The following is a 17,633-nucleotide window of genomic DNA, read 5'->3' on the forward strand; positions in this document are numbered from 1 at the left end:
TTGCCTTACCACTCTTCAGACGAGGAGAGATGCAAATTTAAGAGGAGATTGCAATCCAGCGGAGCAATTCATATCTCTCTCCTCCCCTCGTCTCCGCCTCAGTGGGAAGGCAACCTACGGCCACACAACATCTCATATAAACTTGGCGGTCGACTACGTTGTGTCTAAGCAGATGGATTACTGGAAGTGCATTAAAGTTATAAGTTATTACAAATATACAGATTAATTTTGTATCAAGCAAAAATGTCTGTGAACGATGCTATTAAGCAAACAAATTAAAATTAATGTATTATGTGATTGACGTTACTGGTGAATTTCAAATATGACTTGGAATTCCAGTTACCGTTTAAGAACTTACGGATAGATGTCGCTAGGGGCTCATATATTTTGGAAATATTCGCTGTATTGGGTACGGTCTTAGTAGCTCAGATGGAAGAGCACGGGCTAGCGATCTAGTGGTCGTGGGTTCAAGTCCCACCCACGGCAGTAAATTTTTCCTCTTTTAATTTATTTCTAAGCTTAAATATGCAGATGTTCATAAGGGTATATAGATATTATTTTTATTCTTAGAATACAGCTTACTGCAGAATTGAATGAAATTGGGGTTTAATGTTATTTTAGGTCAAAAACCAGTCATATTATAATTTTACCAGTTTTTATGGATATTTATATAGTCAGAAATGTAGATTTTTTTTGTATAGTTATTGCGGTTTTTTCTGGACTGTATACAATTATATGAGCTTACGCGTTTAAAGTGTTTCGTCTTTTTAAATATCTAAACGTTGAAGTTGAAATTGTAATTATTTTTATGATTTGATTATTAGAGTTGTAAGATTATTTATTTTTTATTCGCAAACTGCACTATTACGTAAATATGAATATTAAAATGTAAGAGACTGAAATTGTTAAAAAAAAAAGAAATAAATATGTTACTTAACTGTTTTTTTGTGTTACCTTATTATTAACTATTATATCTTATAACTTATAATAGTTATTAAGATGCATTATGCTTATAGATAACGTATATTTATAGTGAACGCTATTTGAATGTGATATCTTTTTAAATAAGTCTGTGAAATAAGAATGCCTAGAGTGCTCACTCCATACATTGATAAAAACTAAATAAAATGTAAACTTGATGGTATTAACTTTTAGGGCGAAGATAAAACTTATTAATACGTTTTACCATACCTCCCATACAACTTATTAGGTATTTATTAAGTAAGAAAACTGGCATACATCAGTTTTGTTACTTGTGTTAGCATTCTAAGCGCACTTTTTTCTCTATAGTATTACGGGATCTCGGGATTTTTGACCTAATTTTTACCCTTGTCCTTACCCTTAAGTAAGCATAGAGTGCTCACGCTTATTATTTTCGTAGTCGTCAAGTCGCGCATTTATTAATACTGCTACTTGACAATAGATGTCGCGACGAACGAAAAGTCTAATGCTCAACAATTTTCAGCTAATATTATAACTAAAACTCTATTTTCAACTCCTTCTGCTTGTAATATTAGCTGTAAATCGTTGAGCAATACATTTTCGCCAGTCGCGACCGCGACACTCGTGACATCTAGTGTCAAGTAGCGGTACTCATAAATCCGCTACTTGACGCTAGATGTCGACTACGAAAATAATAAGCGTTTTAGTAAGAAAACTGATGTATGCACTATGCTTACTTATTTCTCTTGGCGTTTACCATAGAAGAGTTACATAAATTGACTAAGTCCCACAGTAAGCTCAATAAGGCTTGTGTTGAGGGTACTTAGACAACGATATATATAATATATAAATATTTATAAATACTTAAATACATAGAAAACATCCATGACTCAGGAACAAATATCCATGCTCATCACACGAATAAATGCCCTTACCAGGATTTGAACCCGGGACCTTCATAGGCAGGGTCACTACCCACTAGGCCAGAGCGGTCGTCAAAAACCCTTTTTACTATAACAAGTTAGGGGTAGGCGGTTATTTTTAACCTTTTCGACGTCGAGTCAAACACAAAAGCTATCACTCGGATGCTACGTCACCGAAGTGTCAAAACTGAAATTGAACTTTATGCACATGCACGTAGGTCTATGTTGCTCTGTGGTCCGTGACGGGTGAATCGGCGTATTACGGTGCGGATATATCCGTCATTGGCGTCAAAAAGGTTAAGTTTTGCAAATGAAACTGATATCTTTGTCACTTTATATTATTCCAAAGTAAACTTATCTTCAAATGCAATTTACAAAATCCACATATGCCAAATGTAAATTAAAATACCTAATTACAATGCGATTTAATTATAAAATGAGAGTACAATGTATTAGATTTGCTAGAGAAAAGTTAAATAAGGGCGTCTCTTCCGATTGTCGTATAAAAGAAAGAGACGCATTTATTTGTAAACACATTGCTTTTCATAACAAGAACGAATGTTGAAAATGTATATTAAAATAGGATAACAGTGTTTTGAATTATATGGTTATTTTATGTAATAATGTCGAAGTCTAATCAAAGGTCCCACTTTGTCGATTACCATAAGGACGAGATTTGCTTGTATGGCAAGCGACAAGTGCGACTTTTTGCTTGGAAACGACACAAATATGCTTCTAATTTATATACTATAAAAAACGATTTTTCTTTTTATCAGTATAGTCCGATATTGGGCCAATATTTTAAGATGATTCATCTCACAATACACAATCACTAACAATATGTATTGTGGTATTAAGTTTGACAATAAAGCTTCCTGTTCACGCCCGCGTTTTCATTTGTTCTTTCATTTTCTGTTGTGCTGTTCGGGCCGCTGTGTCATCACATACGCTGCATCTATAAGAATAGTCAATTTATGTGATTGATTGTTTGGTTTTGCGATAAACTAATAATATTAGGTCGCCTATCCCCTTGACATGCGCGTAACCGAAACGTTGCTTATTTTCGTAGACGACATCTAGCATGAAGTAGCGGATTTAACAGTACCGCTACTTGATACTAGATGTCACGAGTGTCGCGACAAGCTAAAAATGTATTGCTCAACAATTTACAACGAATATTACTTACAAGCGGAAAGAGTTAATATTACTTGAAAACTGTTGAGCATTACTTTTCGTTTGTCGCGACATCTAGTGCCAAGTAGCGGAACTGATAAGTGATAAATCTACTTGACGTTAGATGTCGACTACGAAAACAAACATCGTTACGCGCATGTCAAGGGGATTGACGGTCTAGTACTATTAGTCTATGTATATGATTTTGTCTAGAGATGCCACGAATATTCGGCCGAATGTTGCCTACTATTCGGACGAATACCGAATATCTTTCACCTTCCTACCACCTACCTAAAAAGAAACATTACACAATAAAAATAACTTCTCAGTGGGGTCCCAGTAGAAGAAAGACATATTACAAAAAAGGTTTATGCCTATACAATAAGAGCGGAATAAACGACGTAGCTCGGCTCGGCTTCGCCGACGCCTTGTGACGTTTTTTCTTCGCAAAGTGTGCTGAAAAATACTGTGTAACTCCGGGGGTAAGAATATTGCAAACTCGGGTCTTTCAATTTCCTCCCTCTGCGCTAATTATATTACCACACTCGCTTCCAAATTTTCACTTATCCCCTCGTTGCACAACGTACTATTTCTATCGCCTATTGCCAATCCCGCGTCGATAGGTGTGGGGATATCCTTAGTCAATGTAAGCAGCTTACTTAGGAGTTCTTTCGAGCCAGAACTTCTCAGTGGGGTCGCAGTAGGCGCGCAGCTGACGGTTGTCCCACGAGACTGAGTCCATGCGCCATTCAGGAGACACGTATTGGGCGTTCAGCTTTAGAAGAGTTATCTGTAACCAGGGGACATAGCAGAACGACTTGTGAGTCGTCGTTGAACACAAATAATAGGGTCTTTTAACTTTGACTCGTAATCTACCATTATGACAATTTAACGTACAGTTAGCACCAAGTGACGATAATGTACAGTTACCTAGGGGGTTTTGTTCGCTGTCTCCCTAGGGGGCTTTCTTCGCTGTCATACAGCGGCAGTTAAGCCCTAGGGGCCTTTGTTCGCTGTCATAATGTTTAGAATGTATATGCTAAGTGTCAATAAAAAAAGTACAACGCGCCAAAAGTATATGCTACCCTCTAATACTCGTACTTATCCAAATAGTTTTAAAAGTAACAGCCACCTTCTATTTGTTTCGCATAGTCATAGACTAATCCGTTGCTGTTGATGCTGACAGTACGAAAATAAAGATGGTCGAAAAAAAAATGGATCAATGTGTTTAGATACCATACAATACGACCCGCGAGCCCACAGATATGTAACGGGAAAGCCAAAGTTGATGCACTCCGCTCCCGGCCGAAATGTAAAAAGTTTGGAGACCCCTGTGTTAGTGTATAGGTGGAAGTTATAGACAACTCTGGTAGGTACGTACCGGATTAGCTGGCGCCGGCAGGCCCGGGAACGGGGCCCGAACGGTCTTGTACTTTGTCAGAGCCACGCCCTCCTCGGTCGCAATCCGCACCGTGCTTTTATAAATGTCCTTTACCAGTATGTCGCGGACTCTGTAAATAAGTATTCTTCCTGAACTCTCAGATTAGCAGAAAGTGGTAACAAGGCCAGGCCAAGCGTAGCTTTACTATTCACTCGTCCACGAAACGGTTGCCTACAAACATTTCGCTACCCTAGTCAAACCGACCCTAGCGGCTAATGAGCCTAGTCAATCCGGAAATTAAAGTGGACGATAGATGCAAAAGGCCCGAAAAGTTAAAAAATTGCGACAACAACTTTGTCATTCGCTAGGTCTCGACGCCCCCTTTATAAAACTTGACCATGGGCGTTTTATTTATTTTATTTACATGGAGAACCAACAGCTATAACTATGCTAATAACAACATAAATAGTGACACAGAGCCAATTATAGTTACGTAGCTAGCCTTTAGTAGCGTTATACGTTTTGTAAAGATGTGTTCATAGCTAGCATATGCTCCGGGAGTGCTCGCAATTTATCGCAAACTCGCGTTCGCAAATATATGTAACCTCTAATCACTGTTTGCCTCTCTTTCTAACAATTATTGGGTGAAGTAACAGAGTAATAGGTAGGTACGCCTTTCTAACAAAGTGGTGATTTGTATTGTAGACTTCTAATCTGAAATAAATGTCATATACTAAGAAAAAGTGACCAAGGCCTCCAGTGCCCCAGGATGGAATCGAACCAGCGTCCTCTGCTATCGCGGCAGGTGCCTGAGCCTCTCGGCCACCGGGGTCACGGCAGCATTGGTCGAATTTTTCAAGTATATGCATTTCTTACTGGTTCGATTCCAGCCTGGGGCACTGGAGGCCTTGGTCACTTTTTCTTAGTGTATGACATTTATTTCAGTTTATAATTTATATAGTAGTGTTTTTAATTGAAATAAAAACAAATTAAAATATTTTCTGAAAATAATTTAATTTGTTTTAATACTTCCAATAGTATTGGAGACTTCTTTTGGGGCGTATTTACCCTAGGGCCAAGGGGGGCCTGGTCCAGGGCGGCAGGCTGCGAAGGGCGGCGCAGGCCCAACGTTTCCAAAAGACTCCGAATAAAAATGCATTTGTGCTTATTATATGGGGCGGCCCAGGGCGCCAAATATTTAAATACACGTTTGCTCTTTTGGCTAATAAAATGATTCTATAATATAGTTAGGTACATTAACAATGTGATACATACTGTTTGTTATCAATGTCGTCCATACTGACGGCGGGCGTCATAACCAGGCGTGGGCGAGTCCTCTGCGCCTCCTCACGCCCTAGATCTTCAGGCTTCAGCTGCAAATTGTGATTAGGTAACCGTTTCACACTTAAATATCACACGAATACGAAATAGTACGAATTTATATCAAGGTTTAGTGTGTCGATGTCGCTTCCGCCGTCATAAGCGATGCTCCGATACGCTGCGCGACGCAGTGCGGCGTAAGCGCCATCGACAATAAGGTCCCTTTTCATAGATAATGCCACTATTGTGTTATAATTAAATAAATAGGTAAACACAGAAAAATACATTATTACTTAATAGGTATACCTACGCAAAATAGACACATCAGGAGCACCTACATATAGGGAGCGTGCATGAACTATAGGAGGCAGCACAGGAGCCGTCAGATTTTTGGCGCGAGGCGTAAATGTGATGTTTTTTGTTCCGATGGAGCCCACAAGATGGCAGAACCTACTATGCACAAGAAAACACTTGACGTGTAAATGTGCCTGTTTATGGTTCCGATTCAGACCACAAGATGGCAGACCCTCCAACGCGCACGGTCCCTATACAAGTAGGCAATTAGGCATATACCGTGTCATTCACGATGACGCGTGCCTTGACATGTAATATCATGTTATTAAAGGTTAGATTTGACAAATCTGCGCGTCATCGTGAATGACAAGAACTATATACGTCGCGTCGATCGTGTGCATTGATTTGATCATAAGGATCGGTAGAGCACATCTAATTTTGTTATTGCAAAAATCATTCATGTAGAGTTAAATAGGTCTGACTCTAAACTCTAACCCCCTTATTCATAAACGTCTACTAAAGTTGACAAGCCGCTAATAATCGTTTATCCCTTTCCGACGTATCGGTATGATGGAAAGGGACAAACGATTATTAGCGGCTTGTCAACTTTAGTAGACGTTTATGAATAAGGGGGTAACTGTTCTAAACGCAAGCGAGCAGTGCATCGAGCTGTAAAATTTAATCGTATACATTACTGAGGTGTAAGTTCCACGACACTTATGACCTTTTTTACCTTAACTGCGCGAGTCTTGTACCCTTTTTCACTAGGGCCACAGTTAGTATCTTTTTAGTAGTTTGTGCGTACTAAATATATGTAGGTTCTAGGTAGGTATGTAATATGTACTTACAAAAGTCTTCTGCACGATCCTAGGATTAGTCCTCAATATATCCTTAGGCCTAATGAAGAGATCGAACGGGATGGGTAGCCTCTCAGTCATAGTATGCGTGTCTTTTAACCCATTAAATTCAGCTCTGGGCTTAGGTTGCTTTTCTTTGTAGAGAGTAGGTACGGGAGGTTTGATTTCATTTTCTCTGAAATCTGTTCTTTGTACTGTTCCGTAGTTGAACAGCATGGATTCGTAGCGTCGTGTTTGTATTTCGTCCGGCATTTTGTAAATAATTCGAAATATTTGTATGAAAATTGGCGTATAAATAGCGATGCTTGATAAATGACAATGTCAATGTGGCAAAAAGGAAAAAGCTAAGTTGACATGGTTCAAAGAGGTCCAGAGTGCAGACAATAATAACTATGGATCTTGGAGCATATAACCAACCGGAGTCGCCTTCAAGTTAAGAGCTCGGCCATTGGTCATACTCACGTCATAATGACTGTATGGACTGGCGTTTATCTGACATGACTATATACGTACGTACGTTACGAAATAGTACATTTGACGTGCCTCTTCCCCGCAAAACATTTTAGGCATGAAGTTCTCTTAAAAGGCCAAAACAATTAAAGTAAACAGATGGCACAATATTTTATATTTACTTACCTAAAATATGTTCTGGGGCCCATTTCTCGAACGGTATATTAGACTAGTATTACTTAGTCCATGAACCGTCAAATCGTAGGAGTTACCATGACAACACACTACAAAAAATAGTCTAATACCGTTTGAGGAATGGGCCCCTGTCCTTGTTTTAGCTGTTTCTCCGGGTCTTTATAGAAAATAATACTATTTTTATATCATTTATATTTTCTGATTCAGTATAACATGTAACATAGGTATTAATCCTTAACAGTAAGATCTATGATCAGGTCTTCGTAGTCTGTCCTCATTGGTTCGTATTCCCCGTATAGCTCTTTCTGTGAAGAAATAAAGACATTTAATATTCAAAACAGACACAAATGAAACCAAAAACCAGTACAAACTGAGCTCGCTGAGCAACCCACATCAGTGGGTAGTAGGATAGTAAGAAGAATGGATAATTATAACTTTCGTTTCAATTTTGAAGATATACACACAGAGCTTATCATCACAAGTGAACAAGATGCATGTAACTGCGTCGAAATATCGGGAGCTCAAAAAAATAAATAAAAGGTAATCACGGTTTTTATCCCGGTCGCTTTAAGTCTAACAATGTACTAATCGGTATGACTCTAGCGCGCCCCGGCAGGGAGGGTGACAAGTCCGCCGCGCTTATCAACAATATGCAGCCCTATTATGTATCAATGATGACCTGGCTCCAGGATAGCGTGGCTGAGGTCAAGCGGCAAGCGCACCGTCAGTGCGGGTAACAAGTCAACGATGGAATAACGGGCGTGGCCACAAGTCCGCTACCATCACCTGCAGCTCCCACTAACAGTAACAATACAACGCACCAGATGCTCGGACTCCACTATAGGACGGTGTCCCTGAGGTCGAGCCACATGTCTGCCGCGCTCCCCTGCAGCCCTCACTAACAGTAACAATACAACGCACCAGCTGCTCGGGCTCCACTAGGATGGTTGTCGCTGAGGTCCAGCCACAAGTCTGCCGATGGTGTCGCTGAGGTCCAGCCACAAGTCTGACGCGCTCCCCTGCAGCCTCCACTAACAGTAACAATACAACGCACCAGCTGCTCTGGCTCCACTAGGATGGTTTCTCTGAGGTCAAGCCACAAGTCTGCCGCGCTCCCCTGCACTCCCACTAACAGTAACAATACAACGCACCAGCTGCTCGGGCTCCACTAGGATGGTGTCGCTGAGGTCCAGCCACAAGTCTGCCGATGGTGTCGCTGAGGTCCAGCCACAAGTCTGACGCGCTCCCCTGCAGCCTACACTAACAGTAACAAAACAACGCACCAGCTGCTCGGGCTCCACTAGGATGGTGTCGCTGAGGTCCAGCCACAAGTCTGCCGATGGTGTCGCTGAGGTCCAGCCACAAGTCTGACGCGCTCCCCTGCAGCCTCCACTAACAGTAACAATACAACGCACCAGCTGCTCTGGCTCCACTAGGATGGTTTCTCTGAGGTCAAGCCACAAGTCTGCCGCGCTCCCCTGCACCCCCACTAACAGTAACAATACAACGCACCAGCTGCTCGGGCTCCACTAGGATGGTGTCGCTGAGGTCCAGCCACAAGTCTGCCGATGGTGTCGCTGAGGTCCAGCCACAAGTCTGACGCGCTCCCCTGCAGCCTCCACTAACAGTAACAATACAACGCACCAGCTGCTCTGGCTCCACTAGGATGGTTTCTCTGAGGTCAAGCCACAAGTCTGCCGCGCTCCCCTGCACCCCCACTAACAGTAACAATACAACGCACCAGCTGCTCGGGCTCCACTAGAATGGTGTCACTGAGGTCGAGCCACAAGCGCACGCCAGGCCGCGCCGCGCTGCGCGCCGCTGCCGCGCGCGCCGGCAGTGCGGGGGACAGGTTCGCCGCGCTCACCACCAATGACTGCAGATTTTTACAAACATCAATAAAAAAAATATGATAAGATTTGAATGGGCACTGAAGGCATTGGTAAACTTTGTTTTTATACTACGTATCTTTATATGTACCAATTCGTACGCTCTCTATAGTTTTCATTGAAAGTAGCTACTACTACTACTAGCTACTATTAGGCTTTTGTTTCACGATTTCTTTCATATTTTTTGGACCCATGGTTCAAAGGTTAGAGGGGGGGCACATTTTTTTTTCTTTCGTAGCGATTAATTCCGAAAATAATAACTTTATAAAAAAATGGCTTATGAAGACCCTTATTCGTTATGAGACCTATTCAACGATACCTCACACTACTGGGTCAAAGCAAAAGAAAAAAAATAGGAAAAAAAAAACACCAATATACAGTTTATAAAACGCAAATTGAAAGAATTCAAAATAAATTATTAAAGTCACTTAACTTCCGCCATGGTTTGAATCTGTCTGAAAGTACCAGCATACGGCACGGTCTCACGCCATTAGTCGGACTCCGCGTATATATAGACCAAATGTTTTTATATAAGCTTTTAAATAACTATATTGACTCTCCTGATCTTCTTGAAAAAATTATTTTTAAATTGCCTCGTCGTATTCCCACTCGCCATCCCCAAACATTCCATATTAGCTTTTGTGGCTCTAATTTTGCCAAGCATACTTTTTTTAGACGAGCCTGTCATGATTACAATGATAAATTTTCAAATTTAGATATTTTTTCATTATCATTTTTGTAAATACAGTAGCATTCTGCGAAGTTCAATCTTTTGTCTATAAATATTGTATGTTTTCTTCTAAGTATCTAGTAACTATATATTATTTGCACGCATAACAACTATAGCGATACATATATTTTTTATTATTTTGTATACCATTTTAAATTCTGTACTATGTCATGCACTTTATTAATTACCTACCGATGTTTTGAAGTCCCTGTATGCGTGACAGACAAGAAGATGCCTAACACCTTCCCTGTTTCGATCTGTATTTTACTATGTATTCTTTTATTTTCAATGGAACGAAAGGTCTGGTTGGTTATCACTTAAGCTTATATATATTAATATGTGACTGTTTGTTTCATAAATAAATTAAAAAAATATATATATCATCTTGTATGGGACCCACAAAAATTTTTTTTTTGTTTTTTTACCGTTCTGTCGCCATGCACTAACGATCACGGGACAAAACCGCGGAAGGACGGATAGTCAGACATGGCGAAACTATAAGGGTTTCTAGGTGACTACGAAACCCTAAAAAGACTTAATTTAGACTGTTTAAATTTATTTAATTAAATGCACATGTTACTTTAACTTTAATGCCTATGAAATTTGGGAGCTCTCTTGGTTCCTCTGCCAACTAGGAAAAATAACCTAACAAACAAAAAAAAATTTCGAATTCGGTCTCTGTGAACCGCCAAATATGTCAAATGACGCACAGGACTACAGCCTTCGTGCAATCTGACAAGGTTCACGATGACGCGTCGTAACGGCAGGCGTGGTGTTCAAAGGGTTAAACAAAGTTGCAGGCTCGGATTTGCCCCTTGGCACTTGGTACTTAGAAATTAGAGGGGGCCCCTTCTCCATCAGTACTCAAAACCATTGCTAGGTTGCCTGGCTCGCTAGGCCCGAGCCTTGTCAAAAATGAAAATAAACCGTCAAGCGGGACATATTTCATGTTAAAGAGGGGCTGCGACAGGGGGAGGGGAGGGAACGCTAGTGTGCGTAAAGCACCATACTCAAAGGTAGTGTGCGTAAAGTATCATACTACATTAGTTTTAAGCTGGATATAATTTGTTTGTCTTTCCCATACATTAGAACATAACTTGACCGAATCACTAGGCGGAAATCCGGCTCTGCAAAGTCGGTAAAAAAAGATAAGATTTACAGGATCATAACTACTATTAACATTAGTCAACACTGAACGTGAGCTCAGGGCTGAAGCTGATGGCCACCAGGTCATCGTCCCCCATGCAGTGAAACTTGTGCAGCGTCAGCGAGCAGAGCCGTGACCCGTGGCGGCAGAAAGGGTCCGCCACATGCGCCGAGGCTATCCCTTACTAATGGCATGGCGTTATTATCAGAACAAATATATTTAGATATACTCATATACTACCGTAAGCGCTTGGCAGGAGCTGATGATGGCCACCAGGTCATCATCCCCCATGCAGAGGAAATTATGCAGCGTCAGCGAGCGGAGTCCTGACCCGAAGCGGCACAACGGGTCTGCCACATGTGCCGAGGCTATCCCTTACTAATGGCATTATAATCAGAACAAGTAGGTATATTTAGATATACTCATAGGTATACTACCGTTAGCGCAAGGCAGGAGCTGATGATGGCCACCAGGTCATCGTCCTCCATGCAGTGGAACTTATGCAGCGTCAGCGAATGAAGTCGTGACCCGAAACGGCAGAACGGGTCCGCCACATGCGCCGAGGTTATCCCTGTCACACATTGTGTTAGATATTAGAAGTAGGGGTGCAAGGTCTGTGGAGGTTGGCAGTTTATATTATTTACTGGTTTATTATTAGGAAATTGAGGCACGCAATGTATAAAACTACGATACTTCTTTGCTCCTTGATCGTTATTGCTAGAAAGCTTTGCAGCTTGGCATGGATATATAAATCAATTAATCGGACAAAGTCGCAAAATAACATGCGGACATACAGAAGCATTCTTCTCCAATCTGAAACGGATTCCTTGGCTAACGCTCAGTGAATAAAAATAAAACATGTGCTCTTCTTTTTTCCTATTTTTGTTCTTTTTTTATCACCATTAATTGCTTACCTCGGCAATCAAACAGCTCCAATGTCTCCAACTCCTTACATCCCTCAAGAATAGCTTCCACACCCTCATCAGGCACTACGAACGACACCCGAAGAAATTTCAAGCGGGCCAGTCGCGCTATAGGCTCATATTCATAACAGCTCATCCAATTAGAATCATATAATTCCAAATACTCTAATTTCTTCATCTTATCTACCATATATTGTATTGCTTCAACAGTACCAAAAGGCATATCAACCAGCACCAACTTTGTCAACTCACTATGTTGATTAACAGCTGAATGCAAGTGCTCGGTATCGAAACGTGCCAACGATTCTAAAGCGAGGTATTTTAAGTTGGACAAGTTTATTGTATTTAAGAAATCCCCTGTCACGTTGTAACAGTCGTCGCGGATTTCTAATTCTTCTAAAGCTTTATCTGCTACGAATTGGTTGATGAAATTGTCCGATACCTGCAATAAATAATTCAAAAAAACTAAATTGAGAATAAAACTAGTTAGTCACATGCTGGCCTCAACAGGCAGTGCCGATGCCAGAATATTAATTACAACCACCTATGTTTGTAGAGTGCAGATATGTCATAAATAATCAATATAAGTAGTAATATCTAAACTCATTGCTAACTAACTAGACTAACTATTGTGGCGCAGTGATCCAAAGAGGGGTATTGGCCACTTCCTGCCAGTTATCGGCTTTGAGTTGGCACAGATCCGCCTGTACACTGTCGCTCCAGCGGTATCTGGGCCGACCCACTGGACTGGATGTCATAAATAATCAATATAAGTAATAATATCTAAGAAACTCATTGCTAAAATCGAATAAAAAAGAACAGTAACAAACAGCTGTCTAAATTAAAAATTATAAGAAAATATAAAGTATAAGTATCTACTTACAGGACATGAATAAAAATGTAGCCCCTGTAGACACTTGAAGTCTTTATTCAGATTGTATGGACTCAATCCTTCCGAGCCAGAGTAGTCTTGCATGTCTATCAACTGTAATAATACAATTAAAGTTGAATAGTTTTAAAAATCTTATTATAGTTTTTCCTGGAGAAAAGAAATGCATTCTTCTTTGACTTTGAACAAGACATGTCAATACAATATTTAACCCTCTGTACGCTTTATATCATAAACACAAACATCACTCAAACGCCAAGCTCCCGGGCGCAATGGAGCTAATATAAACCTTACTCGTAAGTGTGAACGTTACTTTGACAGTGTCCGCCATAACATCTATAAGTTATCCTTGGCGCTGTGAACCGCTGTGGGCACCACTAGTAAAGACGCCTTTAGGTGTTCTTTGCGTTCAAAAGGTTAAGTAGGACTGAAAATCTCTTTACGAATTCATGTTTCTCATTTTTGTTGTAAATGGCGTCATCCTGGCAGCGATGTCTTAGGCCCTTTATTACAAGGGGTGGCAGGGGGAGTCAGCTGCCTCCCGCTACAGAATAAAATTTGTAACTAATTGCCATATTTTTTCCCATTTCTGTTTGGTTTTGGTTGACAGGTATAGAATACGTAAAGGCAGTAAGTTCGCCTTTTGTACTTTTGGTACCTATATGTTTATTGTAAATAACGAATTTATTATGTAGGTACCCACCATTAGACTTTCCAAAATGGGGCAGTTTTCATAAATTATTTTTAAATTTTCCAAACTGTCGCAGTAAGCGCCCACGACTGATGTACCTACTTTGCGGGTCCACATTGCAAATGACTCGTAAGCATCCTCCGACAGCTTCAAAGTACAAGCATTGGAATGGTTCTTCTTGGGTCTATCATTTTCATCCACTACACTTATTTGGACTCCTGGGAAAATTGATTTTTGAATTTATTAATATTGTACTTTAATGGTACTTCTGATAACAGTGTGGTTACATCCTTAGTCGGAAATGTCGCGATCCTCTTGGCTGCTTAGCCAGAGAGTGCAAATAGCCAGGCCTATTTCTCTTTTTTGCAGAACACAAAAATGTACACCTTGAGTGCTTAAGGACACATTAATGGTGACTGACACAACATAAACGCGTGATCCTCCACAGCCGGGGCACCTCGCCTGATTGCGCTCAGTTTTTAATGGAAACCCCTTAAATTTGCGTGCGAAATCAACTTGTCATAACCTCTTAAGGTTCAATGTCCTGATACTAGTACAAATTACCTCCAATGAAATTTGAATCATTATTTAAGAGCCCGGTAACGATTTTAGAGCAAAAATTTAAAATTGATAGATTTAGTCGGTGAAATTGTACACCTTTTGTTACGTAATATCTAAATAACAAGTATTGGTTTCTATTAGTACGTTTTTTCATCTTGCCTTTTAATAATGAGGTCCGCAATTGGACTGTAGCAAGCGTGCGTCCCCGGTAATAGGTGACAAGAAGGGACATTTTTAAAAATTCATCAAAGAATTATGGTAGTAAATTATACAAAATGATGTATAAGAACGGTTTCAGCAAATGTTGTAGATTGTTTGAGTATCAAAATTACGTTGAAAATAAGTCAATTGTCAGAGAAATTGTCACTTGTTTTGAAGTAATTTCTGGAGAAAATTGATTGCGTCTAACTTTCATTTATACTACTTCAAATATATAACAAAAATGTAGTTTATTAAAGTTGAAGTACAGGATATGTGTAATACAAAATTACCATTTTTAGCAGTCCTAACTTGACGAAATTTACAAATAAGATCGACAAAATCACTGCTTTACGCGCGTTTACTTACGTCCATCAGAAAAAAAATCATTACTAATTCAGTGACTCCGTTTTCAAAAAAATAATTTATTAAAATGAAAGATAACAAGACATGCTAATAGAAACCAATACTTGTTATTTCTAATAGTTAACAAAAGGTGTACAATTTCATGCGCTAAATCTGTCAATTTGACATTTTTGCGATTAAAATCGATAACGGCCTCTTAATGGGACAGAGTTGCTTTTGCTTTGTTTCATTTGATTTTAAAACAAAGCAAAATCAACTATATCTTCTAATACCATTTATGCCTGAAAATTTTTCTTGTATGGTGGACTGGACCGCTAGAGGATAAAGTCATACTCAGTAGCGGATTTTCCCTAGGCCCAGTAGGCCCGGGCCTAGGCCTGAAAAAGGGAAGGGTAGTACTTACTACAGGGCCTTGAGCCTAGGGCGATTAAGACTACAAATCTGCCACTTCTTCTTCTTCTCATACTGTTACCCCCTGCCGGGCTAGCAAATGATTGGCGCGACAGTATCTCGCGGCGAGATAGACTACCCGTCCCTCCATCCGTCGAGATACTGTCGTGCCAATCATGTGCTAAGCCTGCTGCTGGGGGTGTAGGGCTCGAACCATTTTCTTCAACTGATTCCATTCCTGGGCAGCTTGACTAACCTTCTCCCACCCCAACTTCAATACAACCAACTCTTGCTCCACGGAACTGCGCCAAGTAGATTCACTCCACTCCAAATCTGCCACTGGTTATACTTTTGTCTTAGCAACCCCTACCTCTATCTGCCAAACTCTTACTTAAGAATCAGACCCGGATTTTAGAGACCTAGGGTCCCTCTAGGCACTTGTATCGCTCTTGGAATTCCAGGGTCCCCCCCCTAGTGTATCGGGGCCCCCCTTCTCCATCTCAATAAATTACCAGGTTGCCTGGGCCTCGTGGGTCTAGGCGGATCCGGCCCTGTTAAGAACACAATTTTAGAATAGAGTTAATTACTACTACTTCTCTACACAATAAATAACGCTAATATAGCTTTTCGGTTGGAAACCGCTGGACGGAAGCCGTGGATCTAGGCGCCCTGTACACTCTTGGCAACGGTCCGTCCTAAGTGGGCTACAAACAGTCAGGTTGAGCTTGAGCGAGGCCAGAAGACGAGCTGAAGCTATTCTGCTGAAGCTGAAGATGTGGCACGAGCTTGTGAAGGCCCTTTGCACCTCTGGGGTGCTTAAGGACAACAACAACAACACTACTCTACACATGCTACTACACTAATAAACATGCTATTGGTTCTGTGAACTGGAAATCACAAAAAAAAACATAATTGCAAAGCTTTAAATTTTTAATGCAGGTGGCTTCTCAACAAACCATTTAATGAAATTTCTTTGTGTCAACATATAAGTTTTTAAGTACAAGCTTTTATCGCTGACTGTACTTTTCTCCACAGGCAACTAATACTCATCGAGACAATTCTAAAAAACTCCAAACACAATTATGTTGCGTTGTTTTATCACAGAGTTCCTGTGGCCACCTCCTGTCTCCATCATCAGATCAGCTCGATAGTACCATAATATTGCATTGTCACCCAACTTATACATATGTATGCAAATTTTCAGCTTCATTGAAAGTCGGGAAGTGGGTCAAATTTAACTTGCAAGATTTGACCCGTAGATAAATAGGTACATGGCAAGTTAATATAAAGCTTGTAAAAAAAGTTTGTCTCTAAGCTGTAAGGCTAATATTTAAATATATATAAGTGTTGAAAGACATTTAGTTAGTTATTTCAGTTAAGTAGATAATTTGTGACATTTTCAAACAAAAGGTACCACATGGTCAGTTGTCTATAAGGTTGATTTCAAATTGAAGTTTTATGGAAATATCATCTTATTGATAACTGACAATACTGTACCCTTTTGGATGAAGATGAACAGCACATTTAATTCATACTACACCTTTCAAGTACATCAGCACCCAACTCTGCCAAAGCCGGCTGGTGCGTTCAGTGCGGATGAGGTCCCGGACGGGCACATATTGCAGGCACGACGCGCCAGCAGTCCTCATTCAGGTAATCCAGTATTGTTGATGCGTTATTGGGTTCTGCTCTTAACATCTACAAATTACAATTGAACATCCTTATCTAATAAAATCAACTTTGTACAATGAGTCAATGATATTGTAATACTTGTTACATACACGTATTGTATTTTAGGTTCCAAATAAAGAGCTGTATATTGCAGAAAGTAAGCAACGGTGACGAATATAAATAGGAACAATATGAAATTAGTTTACGAGTTATCTGAGATAATTTTATGTACTTAACTGCAACAAATATGTGGAAAAAGATGGATATTTAAAAAAAAAATGTATCTTTGTAATACAACTACATATTATAAATGGAAAATAAATAATTAATATAATTACATACTTTTTAAAAATAAACAAAACTAAAATTAGCAGTAACTTCATTTGACACTGACAGTTCTATGCAGTGTTGCCATATGTTAAATCTCCTTAGTTCGAGTCTAATTCACCTTACTCAATTCAGGGGTTGAAGATTCTCGTAAGGCTCCTTAAAATTTTAATATGATGGGATTGATGGGTTTTTTATGGGGCAGGTACAAGCGTTTAGGACTGTTAGGGGCATGTCACACTGCGTCCGAGCGGGATGTCGCTATAATACGCGCACTGCGTCGTTTCGCTCCAACTTTGGAGCGACGTGCGAATCG

General features: G+C 40.1%; 2 protein-coding genes across 5 annotated transcripts; both read right to left on the bottom strand.

Moving 5' to 3' along the window:
* Window positions 1-2,185: 2,185 nt before the first annotated feature.
* On the bottom strand, window positions 2,186-7,532 carry LOC133518462 (uncharacterized). Its single transcript, XM_061852166.1, has 5 exons — window positions 6,882-7,532; window positions 5,695-5,792; window positions 4,420-4,549; window positions 3,698-3,828; window positions 2,186-2,820 (listed from the first exon to the last, which is right to left on the bottom strand). Exons 1-5 carry the CDS (start codon window positions 7,140-7,142, stop codon window positions 2,745-2,747), a joined length of 696 nt encoding a protein of 231 aa, XP_061708150.1. The 5' UTR covers window positions 7,143-7,532; the 3' UTR covers window positions 2,186-2,744.
* Window positions 7,533-7,710: 178 nt separating this feature from the next.
* On the bottom strand, window positions 7,711-17,401 carry LOC133518451 (uncharacterized). 4 transcript variants are annotated; one of them, XM_061852138.1, is made up of 8 exons: window positions 17,333-17,401; window positions 16,860-17,017; window positions 13,817-14,022; window positions 13,108-13,209; window positions 12,216-12,666; window positions 11,739-11,872; window positions 9,277-9,411; window positions 7,711-7,840 (listed from the first exon to the last, which is right to left on the bottom strand). In XM_061852138.1, exons 2-8 carry the CDS (start codon window positions 16,966-16,968, stop codon window positions 7,763-7,765), a joined length of 1,215 nt encoding a protein of 404 aa, XP_061708122.1. In that variant the 5' UTR covers window positions 16,969-17,017; window positions 17,333-17,401; the 3' UTR covers window positions 7,711-7,762. The 4 variants fall into 4 exon arrangements, with proteins under 4 accessions (XP_061708122.1, XP_061708121.1, XP_061708124.1 ...); XM_061852137.1 differs by lacking the exon at window positions 17,333-17,401 and adding an exon at window positions 17,101-17,215; XM_061852140.1 differs by lacking the exons at window positions 9,277-9,411; window positions 17,333-17,401 and adding an exon at window positions 17,101-17,217.
* Window positions 17,402-17,633: the final 232 nt, after the last annotated feature.

The sequence above is a fragment of the Cydia pomonella genome, chromosome 5 (assembly GCF_033807575.1).
Source record: "Cydia pomonella isolate Wapato2018A chromosome 5, ilCydPomo1, whole genome shotgun sequence".
Taxonomy (NCBI): Eukaryota; Metazoa; Arthropoda; class Insecta; order Lepidoptera; family Tortricidae; genus Cydia; species Cydia pomonella.

What these genes read in the sequence shown, in the direction of transcription:
- LOC133518451 (XM_061852138.1), bottom strand. Translation starts at nt 16,968, where the DNA reads ATGAGGACTGCTGGCGCGTCGTGCCTGCAATATGTGCCCGTCCGGGAC. An exon ending in GGTGCTGATGTACTTGAAAG is followed by an intron (nt 14,023 to 16,859) that starts GTGTAGTATGAA and finishes CAATTTTCCCAG; the next exon opens with GAGTCCAAATAAGTGTAGTG. An exon ending in TACATTTTTATTCATGTCCT is followed by an intron (nt 12,667 to 13,107) that starts GTAAGTAGATAC and finishes TATTTATTGCAG; the next exon opens with GTATCGGACAATTTCATCAA.
- LOC133518462 (XM_061852166.1), bottom strand. Translation starts at nt 7,142, where the DNA reads ATGCCGGACGAAATACAAACACGACGCTACGAATCCATGCTGTTCAAC. An exon ending in GGATCGTGCAGAAGACTTTT is followed by an intron (nt 5,793 to 6,881) that starts GTAAGTACATAT and finishes CACAATTTGCAG; the next exon opens with CTGAAGCCTGAAGATCTAGG. An exon ending in GACGACATTGATAACAAACA is followed by an intron (nt 4,550 to 5,694) that starts GTATGTATCACA and finishes ACTTATTTACAG; the next exon opens with AGTCCGCGACATACTGGTAA.